Here is a 9848-nt window from a genome sequence, read left to right on the forward strand (position 1 = left end):
CCGGCCCCGCCGCCGCGTCCGGCCTGACGTCATCGACACGCGCCTGACGTCATCGCGCGGCGCCGCCAGCGGGAAGGGCGGGGCCGAGCCACGCCCCCGGGAGCCACGCCCTCCCCTCAGTGAGGGACGCGGGGATCGGGGTGGACAGGGAGAGCGAAAAATGGGGTTCCGAGGGGATAAATGGGGTTCCGAGGGGATAAATGGGGTTCCGAGGGGGCAAAGGAGGTGAGAGGTTAATAAATGCAGTTGTGAGGGGATAAAAGCCCCTCTCTCCATCCTCGCTGTCCGTCCCGGTCCGGGCGCACCCCGGTCCCGCCCTGGCCCGTGTCCCTCTGTCCCCTCCCCGCTCGGCCCCTTTGTCCCCGCAGCGCCGTCTTTGTCCCCGTGTCACCCGCGGGGCAGCAGCTGTCACCGCCGGGCCGCGGGGCCTTCCTCCCCCGCCTCCTCCTCCTCCTCCTCTTTGTTTGGGCCGCCCCAGGATGCGGAGGGGCCGGGGGGGGACCGGGGGTCGCCACCGCAGGGACAGAGGGGACACGGAGCCCCCCAGGGATGGGGACAGCAGCGGGCTGCGCTGCGGTTTGGGGGTCCCCAGGGTGTCTGGGGGGACACCAGAGCTCCGCCGGGCCCTGGGGGCGGGCTGAGCTTTGGGGGGGCTCGGGCAGGAGGGCCGTCCTGGTTTGGGGGTCTCAGGGAGAGGGTCCGGAGGGGGCCCAGAGGAGGGGCTGGTACGGGGGGGCTCACAGGGGTTCCTGGTTTGGGGGTTCCCGGTTTGGGGGTTCCCGGTTTGGGGGTTCCCGGTTTGGGGGGGTCAGGTCGGTGCCCCGCGCGCTGCCCCAGAGCCGCCGGCAGGTGGCGCTGCAGGACAGCGAATGAGCCGGGCGGGAGTGGGCGTGGCCATGGGCGTTATCCTGGTGCCCGTGGTGGGGCGGAGATATGCAAATGAGGGCCCGGTGCCGCAAGGAGCGTCGGGAAAGAATCGCCCCGGGGCGATCCCAATTTGGGGTGGGGTCTGTAGGGCCGGGACTCCCAAAATGGGGAATGATCCCAATTTGGAGTGGGGTCTGTAGGGCTGGGGTTCCCAAAATGGGGAATGATCCCAATTTGGGGTGGGGTCTGTAGGGCTGGGGCTCCCAAAAAGAGGAATGATCCTAATTTGGGGTGGGGTCTGTAGGGCTGGGGTTCCCAAAAGGGGGAATGATCCCAATTTAGGGTGGGGTCTGTAGGGCTGGGGCTCCCAAAAAGAGGAATGATCCTAATTTGGGGTGGGGTCTGTAGGGCTGGGGCTCCCAAAAAGGGGAATGATCCCAATTTAGGGTGGGGTCTGTAGGGTTTCCCGGGAAGGCACAGATCCCAGACCTGGGAAGGGGCTCCTGGATTCATCCCAAATAATTCCAACCTCTCTGTGTGCTTACTCCCATTCCCTGATCTCTCCCAGCCTGGAATTTTCCAGTGCACCCAATTTTCTGGAATTTTCACTCCAATTTTGCACCCAAATTTTCCCTTGCTTTAGTTCTTGGAGCTGGAGCGTTTTCCTGGAGGGGGGAAAGAACGAGGAAGGGGCTCCTGGATTCATCCCAAACAATCCCAGTCCCCGCTGCCATCCCCTGACCTCTCCCAGCCTGGAATTTTCCGGTGGTTCACCCAAATCTTGCCTTGTTAACTTTAATCTTTGGGGTTGGAGCGTTTTCCTGGGGTGGGGGAATGGGGAAGGGGCTGCGTGCCCCCCTGGCAGCACGAGGTGGGCACGGGGACAGGGCCAGCTGTCCCCAGATACTCCTGGGGACACTAAAAATAACCCGGGAGGGACGGCCCGGCTCGGGTTCCCAGCTGGAAACTGCCCTGGGAGGCACGGGAGGGCTTTGGGGGGAGCTGCCAGACACCCCATTTCCCTGGGGAGGGCTTTAGGGTGGAAAACACCCCCAAAAATCCAACCCAGGATGGGTTCAGGGTGAAAAACACCCCAAAAATCCAACCCAGGATGGGTTCAGGGTGGAAAACACCCCCAAAATCCAACCCAGGATGGGTTCAGGGTGGGCCTCACCCCCAAAATCCAACCAGGGAGGCTCTGGGGAGGGCATGACCCACTATCTCCGGGATCCGGGCACTTCCAGCCTCCCAAACACCTTCCCTTGTCTCCCTGGACTCAGCCCTGCCTCCCTGGATCTCTCCAGGTTTTGAGGGGCACAAACAGCCGGGAAAACCCTGGGAAAACCTGGCCGACCTCGCCCTGCCGCGAGGCGTCGGATTCCACGGGGATTTTTCCCCTTTTTTTTATTTTTCCTCGGATGAACCATCGTCCGTGGCATGCTGTTTGTCCCGACAGGTTTCTGGGGCACGGGAGAGGCGTCTGGGATGGGCAGGAATGGCAGGAACTGGGTGGTGCTGCCCGCGCCTCCCACCGCTGGCACGGGGTTGGGAGGGGCGGGAATCCCACAGGGATCCGTGTGGGGAGAACAGGCGGGAATCCCACAGGGATCTGTGTGGGGAGAACAGGCGGGAATCCCACAGGGATCCGTGTGGGGAGAAGGGGCGGGAATCCCACAGGGATCTGTGTGGGGAGAACAGGCAGGAATCCCACAGGGATCCATGTTTGGGAGAACAGGCAGGAATCCCACAGGGATCTGTGTGGGGAGAAGGGGCAGGAATCCCACAGGGATCTGTGTGGGGAGAAGGGGCAGGAATCCCACGTGGAGCAGGGACTGGCAGGAATCCCACAGGGATCCATGCAGGAAGGGGTGAACGACCTGCGGCAGGTCTGAACCCTGCCCCGCGGTTGTTTAATTAGGTTACGGGGTTTTAGGGTGAATCAGGGGTTGATGACCCTGGAAGGGAAAGGGAAGGACAGGGCCTGATGCCAGCAGCGCTTTTCCCCCTCCTTTCCTCGGGCAGCTGAGGTGGTTGGGAAGAGCCACAGCCCATCCCTCACCCTCTGAGCCCCCCAGAAATCACCAAACACCGGTCCTGGCCAAGGAGGGGCTGTCCCCGTGCACCCCCGGGGGCCATCGCCGTGGCAGCACCCCCAAATCTCCCTCAGGGTGTCCCCAGGGCCCCGCGGGGACGGGCGACGTTCACCGGCATCAGCATCCCCAAGGCCTGTGGCGGCCCGGGGTGGGCCCCGCGGTGCTCCGGAGGGAATCAAGGCGGAGGAGCCATCTCGGGATCACCTCCCGGCCGCGCTGTGGGCTCCGCAGAGCCCGCCGGGGTCACCGGGCCCCGCCATGGCGGCCTCGCCCCGCTGAGGGCCCGGGGCGCCCGTTGCCCTGGCAACCGCTGGGCAGCGAAGGGGCGGGGCCGGCTCCCCGCAGCGATTGGTGCGCGCCGCCGCCGCTCAAGCGCGCGGAAGCTGCGCGCGTTCTCATTGGTTTGCGCCGCTGTCACTCAGGGAAGGCTTCTGGCGCCATTGGGCGGCCACTCTGTCAATGAGCCGCGCAGCGGGGCCAGCGGCGCTTCCCCGCTTCTCATTTCCCATTGGATCGGCCGCGCCGAGCGCGAGCACCGCCCGCGCGTTCTCGCGCGCCCATTGGCCGGTCCGCCCGGCAATCAAAGCGGCGCCGGGAAGGCGGGAGCGACTCTCCGCCGCCCGCTCCCCATTGGTCCGCGCCTCGCTCCCGCCTCCCCTCGGCGGGCGGTGATTGGCGGCGGCGCCGCGCGAGGCGGGCGGGGGGGGGGCGGTTGGGCCGGGGCGGGGAGCGGGAGCGGCGGCGGCGGCGGGGCCGGAGCGGCGGCGGAGCCCGGCGGGTACCGGCGGGGGCGGATCCGTGGCGGAGGCCGCTCCGTGTGTGCGGGGGGTGGCGGTGTGCGGAGGGCGGCGGCGTGCGCGGGGCGGGGCGGGGCCGGAGCGGCGCTGAGGGGGACGGCGAGGCCGCGGGAGCGCGCGCGCGGGTGGGGCGGGGTCACGTGGCCGCGCGCGGGGGGAGGTGAGGTCACGTGGGGTCTTAAAGGGGAAAGGGGGGGCGGGAGCGCACGTGACCCCCATTGGGAAACCCCCCCCAAAAAACATCGGGAAACCCCCCAAAAACCGGGGATCCCCCCCCCGCCAAAACCGGGGAGCCCCGAAGCTCCTCGGCAGCCGCCGGCCCGGGCTCCCCCAGGTGAGCGCTCCCCGTGCCGCGGGAGCCGCCCCGGCGGCGGCGGGAGCGGGGCGGGCCCCGAGCGCTCCCGGTGTTCCGTGGAACAGCCCCGGGCCCGGCCGAGAGCCGCGCTGGGCAGGGCACGGGAGCCCGGATTCCTCGGGCCGGCGGGAAGTTGACGCAGCGGCCTAAGAATAGCTCGGGCAGGGGAAGCGCGGACGGTGTCGTCTCCCGAGGTGGCGGGGCCGGGGCGGGGAAATCGGCGATTCCAGCGAAATTCCCTGGGTTTTGCGGGGCGGGGGAAGGCGCTGCGCGGGCTGGGTGGTGCCCCGGTGTTACCGTGTTTGCTCTCTGGTTACATTTCAGCTGCTGATGAAATCGCAGCCGGGAGCGGAGGAGTCTTTGGACCTTCCCATGCTCGGGACCTTTGACTCATAAAAGGCTCCTTCCGAAAGCGTCGGGAGCAGAAGAGGGGGAGTTCGAGGAGCCGGGGAAGGGAAGGAGCTGCTGGAAGGGGCAGAGCCCGTCCCGGAGCGTGGGGAGCCGCGGGGGGACAGAGGAAGTCGCTGCATGTGGAGGTTTCGGACAGTAAGTCACATGGAATTCCGCCTCTCCGCGTGGTCCGCGGGATAAAAACAAAAGGGAAGGCGAGGGTGGAGCTGCTGGGGAGAGTTCCCAGGCTTAAACTTTGATTTTTCTCACCGATTTCCTGACTTTCCAGGCGAAAACCAAGCCTAGCTGAACTAAAAAAAAAACCAAAAAACCCCAGAAAACCTCTCGAACATTCTTTAAGCTTTTATCCCGGCTCGTAGCCCTGCCCTGAAGGGCAGAGACAGTTCCATGTGAAAGTGGGGCAGAGCAGAGCCAAAGCCACCCAACCTGTTGTGCAGAGGCTTCACCCTCTGCCAGTGGATTCCCAGTTCCTCGGTGCGGATTCCCAGCTCCTTAGAGTGGATTCCCACTCCTTGCTGCGGATTCCCACTCCCCAGGATGGATTCTCACTCCTTAGAGTAGATTCCCAGTTCCCCAGGGTGGATTCCCAGTTCTCCGGGGTGGATTCCCACTCTCGATGTGGATTGCCAGTCTCTGGCGTGGGCTCCCATTCCTCGGTGTGGATTCCCATTCCTTGGTGTGGATTCCCACCCCCAGGGTGGATTCTCACTCCTTAGAGTAGATTCCCAGTTCCCCAGGGTGGATTCCCACTCTTCAGGATGGATTCCTGGTTCCCCAGATGTGGATTCCTACTCCCCAGGATGGATTCCCACTCCTTAGAGAGGATTCCCAGTCCCTGGTGCAGATTCCCAGTCCCCTGGTGCAGATTCCCAGTCCCTGGTGCAGATTCCCAGTCCCTGGTGCAGATTCCCAGTTCCCCAGTGTACATTCCCAGTTCCCCGGTGCAGATTCCCAGTCCCTGGTGCTGATTCCCAGTCCCCTGGTGCAGATTCCCAGTCCCCCGGTGCAGATTCCCAGTTCCCCAGTGCAGATTCCCACTCCTCGCTGCGTATTCCCTCCCTCACCCTTCCTTTCCCCCCCTTCTCCCAGAGATGCTCTCTCTGAAGAAATACTTCACGGAGGGCCTGATCCAGTTCACCATCCTGCTGAGCCTGGTCGGCGTGCGCGTGGACGTGGACTCGTACCTGAGCTCGCGGCTGCCGCCGCTGCGCGAGATCATCCTGGGCCCCAGCTCCGCCTACGCGCAGGCGCAGTTCCACCACGCGCGCGGCGCCTCCGAGGGCTATGGCCTGCACCCCAAGAGCGCCGAGCTCGACGCCTACCTGGCCTCTCGCCGCCTGCTGGGCCGCGTGCGCGCCCTGGGCCGGCTGCGCGTGCCCAGCGCCCAGGTGAGCGCCTGGCTGGTGCACCGCGACGCCGAGGGCGCCGTCAGCGGGGGCCCGCCCGCGCCCGGCGCCGCGCTGCAGGACGGCGCCGCGCCCGACGCCAGGGACGGCGCGGCCGAGCAGGGCTTCGGCGGAGAGGAGCCCGAGGACCTGGGCGCCGTGGCGGCGCCCGCCGGCGGGGACCTCACCAAGGAGGTAGGAGCTGGGGGTTTTTTTTTTCGGGGTGTTTTTATTTTTTTTTTTTTTGGGGGGGTGGGGGGGGGTTGTGTGTCGCAATCCGGGGTCCCCGATGGGTTTCGGCGCTCCCCGGGTGGGTTTTTTTTTTTTTCTCCTCGTTTTGTCCGCTCGATTCTGGCTCCGCTGGAGCGGGGGAAGGAGCTGCGGGCCCCACGTGACGCCGGGGATTGGGAAATCCGTCCGGCCGGCTGGGAAATAAACAGGGGTGTTGGGAAAGAGCCCCGGCCCAGGTGTGGAGCAGGTGGTTGGGTTGCTGGGCTGGAGCCCGGCCAAGATCCCGTCCCTCGCTCGGTTTTCCCTCTCGAGATCCTGTCGCTCTCTCAGTTTTCCTCCCCAGGATCCTGTCCCTCTCTCAGTTTTCCCAGGATCCTGCTCATTTTAGTTTTTCCCAGGATCCTGCCTCTCTCAGTTTTCCCAGGATCCTGTCCCTCTCTCAGTTTTCCCAGGATCCTGCTCATTTTAGTTTTTCCCAGGATCCTGCCTCTCTCAGTTTTCCTCCCCAGGATCCCATTCCTCTCTGTTTTCCTACACCAGCATCCCGTCCCTCTCAGTTTTCCCAGGATCCTGTCCCTATCTCAGTTTTCCTCCCCAGGATCTCGTTCCTCTCTCAGTTTTCCCAGGATCCTGCTCCTTTTAGTTTTTCCCAGGATCCCGTCCTTCTCCCAGTTTTCCTCCCCAGCCGGGCAGAGCTGCACCGGGGCTGTTTCTGCTTTTCCTGCTCGAGCCCTGACCTTTGGGAATGCCGGGATGTGATTCCAGGCCGCGGGAGCTGCCGCTGTGGTTTTGGCAGGGCCGCCCTTGTCACGGCACGTCCAGGGTTCCGTGGGGCCGCGGGGGCTGATCCGCGGCCTCGGGTCCTGGCAGCGCCAGGGAATGGGGCTGTCAGTGCTGATCCATGTCCTCAGGTCCTGGCAGGGCTATGGAATGGGGCTGTCAGTGCTGATCCATGTCCTGGGGTCCTGGCAGGGCTATGGAATGGGGCTGTCAGTGCTGATTCCAGCCTCGGGTCCTGGCAGGGCATGGAAATGCGAGTGTCAGTGCCGATCCATGTCCTCGGGTCCTGGCAGGGCATGGAATGGGGCTGTCAGTGCCGATCCATGTCCTCAGGTCCTGGCAGGGCTATGGGATGGGGCTGTCTGTGGTGGATCCATGCTCTCAGGTCCTTGCAGTTCTATGGAATGGGTCTCTCAGTGGTGGATCCGTGCCCTCAGGTCCTTGCAGGGCTGTGCCATGGGGCTGTCCATGATGGATCCGTGGCCTTGGGTCCTTGCAGAGCTATGGAATGGGGCTGTCTGTGGTGATCCGTGCCCTCAGGTCCTTGCAGGCCTGTGCCATGGGGCTGTCTGTGGTGATCCATGGCCTTGGGTCCTTGCAGAGCTATGGAATGGAGCTGTCAGTGGTGGATCTGTGCTCTCAGGTCCTGGCAGGGCTGTGCCACGGGGCTCTCAGGTCCTGGCAGGGCTGTGCCACGGGGCTCTCAGGTCCTGGCAGGGCTGTGCCACGGGGCTCTCAGGTCCTGGCAGGGCTGTGCACGGGGCTGTCGCTGGTGCCCTCGGGTGCTCCCCGCTGGGCTCTGCCATCCCGCTCCCTGGATGTGCCCGGGAGCCGCTGGCGCGTGCTGCGGCAGGGATCGGGATCGGGGCTGTGGGAATGGCTGTGGGAGCGCCGCAGAGACACAGCCGGAGGAGCTGCAGCTGCTGCAGGAGGCCCTGGGAACGCATTCCCGCTTTTCCCTGCGGCTTTTCCAGGGATTTCCAGGGGGAAAATCCCGCTCGGGGTCGGCAGCGGCGACCTTGGAGGTGCCCGAGGGTGACGGGGCGCGAACGTTCCCACCTGGAGCAGGTCCCTGGCGACTGCCAGGAGGCGATTCCCAGCCTGGGAATGGCCAGGGAAGGGGAGGGATCGGCCGGATCCTTGCCCCGTGCAAGGTCACTCCTGGAAAGCTTGGGATGCCCGGCTCCGGGGGGTTTTCCATGGGCGGGGGAATCGGGCTGGGGTTTTGGGGGATTTGAGGGGAGCGAGGCCGGAGCTGCCTTTTTCCAGAGGCCTCCACGGGCCTGGATGTGCTGGAGCGGAGCCCGGGCCGGGATTCAGGGTGGGAGAGGAGGGGAGATCCCCGGCCCCGGCTCTTCCCGCATCCCGCCCGTCCTCTGGGCTCTTTTCCATGATTCCCCCCAAATTGTGGCCGGTCAGGAGAGCTCTGTTTTCCATGATTCCCCCCAAATTGTGGCCGGTCAGGAGAGCTCTGTTTTCCATGATTCCCCCCAAACTGTGGCCGGTCGGGAGAGCTCTGTTTTCCATGATTCCCCCCCAGCCGTGGCCTGTCGGGAGCAGAGGCCGCTGTCGCTCCAGGAAATCCCGTCTGGCTCCCACGTCACTCCCTCAGCCCATCCCGGCGCCCTCCTCCTCCTCCTCCTCCTCCTCCTCCTCCTCCCCCAGCTGGCTGCTCCCACATTTCCACATTTCGGGGTTTTTTTAGTGTTTTTTTTAGGGTGGGATTTTTCACGCTGTCTCCCCGGCAAACGCGGCTCTTCCCCGGGGCCCAGCCCGGGCGGGGATGGAGCTGCGGAGGCTCCAGGGGCCGGCGTGGAAATTTTTCCATGACTTTTCCTGGCACGTTGCGACTCCCGGTGGGTTGTGCGCGGCCCAGGCGCGACCTTGCCGGGGGAATACGGGCGATATAAATAATTTCGGGAAGCTGGAACTCGCTCCGGGAATGCTGTGCGGGATTTTTTTTTTTCTTTTTCCTTTTTTTTTTTTTTTTTTTTTGGGCGTTGCAGCACCCGGAGAGCGGGCGGGGCGCGGGGGGAGGGAGGGAGTGAGGGAGGGGGGGGTCAGGGGAATTATGAAATCCACTTGATTTTTATCCCACGGATAAAAAACCCGCCCGTTTTGAGCCGGGGCTAAAGACAAAGCTGGGATTAAATCCCAGCGCTTCCCTCTGCGGCATTGGGGGTGGGGAGGGCGGCCGAGGCTCCGTGCCCGGGGCCGTTTCCACAACACCGGGATAAAAATACGCGGGGCATGTGACGATCCGCGGGGGCTCAGCGCCCTCGCCCCCCCCCGCCCCGGTGCGGGGATCTCCTTACACTTGGCCGCGGTTACCGGAGCCGGGGCGTGCCCGGAGCGCCGCGGGAGGAGCGCAGGGGGCTCCCCGGGGCTCGGGGCGTCCCGGGGGCCAAGGTGACCCCGGGCTGTGTCGGTCCCCGGCCCGGGGGTCCCGGTGCTTTCCCCCCTCCCCATTCCCCGTTCCCCGTTCCCGGTGCGGTGCGGGCGGGGCCGGGGGGGGGCGGGGGGGGGGGGGGGCGGCCCCGCTGCGCCAGGGCGGGGGCGCGGCCCGGGGGGCGCCGCGGGCGCTGATTGGCCGAGCGGGCGGCCCCCGGCCCCGCCGATTGGTCAGGGCGGCGGCCCCCGGCCCCGCCGATTGGTCGCGGCCACCGCCCGGGGCGGGGCGGGGCCGTCGGCGGAGGGGGCGTGTCCCGGGAGCGCCGCATCCCGGCGGGGAGAGGGCGTGGCCCGGCCGGGGGGGCGGGGCTTGGCGGCCGCCGCAGCCGGGAACGGCGGGGGGAGGGATTGGGGGGGGGGGGCGGCCCCGGCGAGCCCTCCCGAGCCCTCCCGGTTCCCTCCCGAGCCCCTCCCGGTCCCTCCCGAGCCCCTCCCGGTCCCTCCCGGCCCCGGGGGCCGCCGCCGCAGCCGCAGCAGC

At 66.0% G+C, this 9848-nt stretch overlaps 1 protein-coding gene across 1 annotated transcript; it reads left to right on the forward strand.

Moving 5' to 3' along the window:
- The first annotated feature begins 3680 nt into the window (after positions 1 to 3680).
- NFE2L1 (NFE2 like bZIP transcription factor 1) lies at positions 3681 to 8967 on the forward strand. The gene is made up of 4 exons (XM_058423646.1): positions 3681 to 3738; positions 4437 to 4658; positions 5613 to 6103; positions 8926 to 8967. The coding sequence occupies exons 3-4, from the start codon at positions 5615 to 5617 to the stop codon at positions 8965 to 8967; spliced, it is 531 nt and encodes a 176-aa protein (XP_058279629.1). The 5' UTR covers positions 3681 to 3738; positions 4437 to 4658; positions 5613 to 5614.
- Positions 8968 to 9848: the final 881 nt, after the last annotated feature.

This window comes from Hirundo rustica, chromosome 27, assembly GCF_015227805.2.
Source record: "Hirundo rustica isolate bHirRus1 chromosome 27, bHirRus1.pri.v3, whole genome shotgun sequence".
Classification (NCBI taxonomy): Eukaryota; Metazoa; Chordata; class Aves; order Passeriformes; family Hirundinidae; genus Hirundo; species Hirundo rustica.

Coding starts and splice junctions, on each gene's coding strand:
- NFE2L1 (XM_058423646.1), top strand. CDS start 5,615: ATGCTCTCTCTGAAGAAATACTTCACGGAGGGCCTGATCCAGTTCACC. Junction 6,104..8,925: donor GCGGGGACCTCACCAAGGAG/GTAGGAGCTGGG, acceptor TGGGCGTTGCAG/CACCCGGAGAGCGGGCGGGG.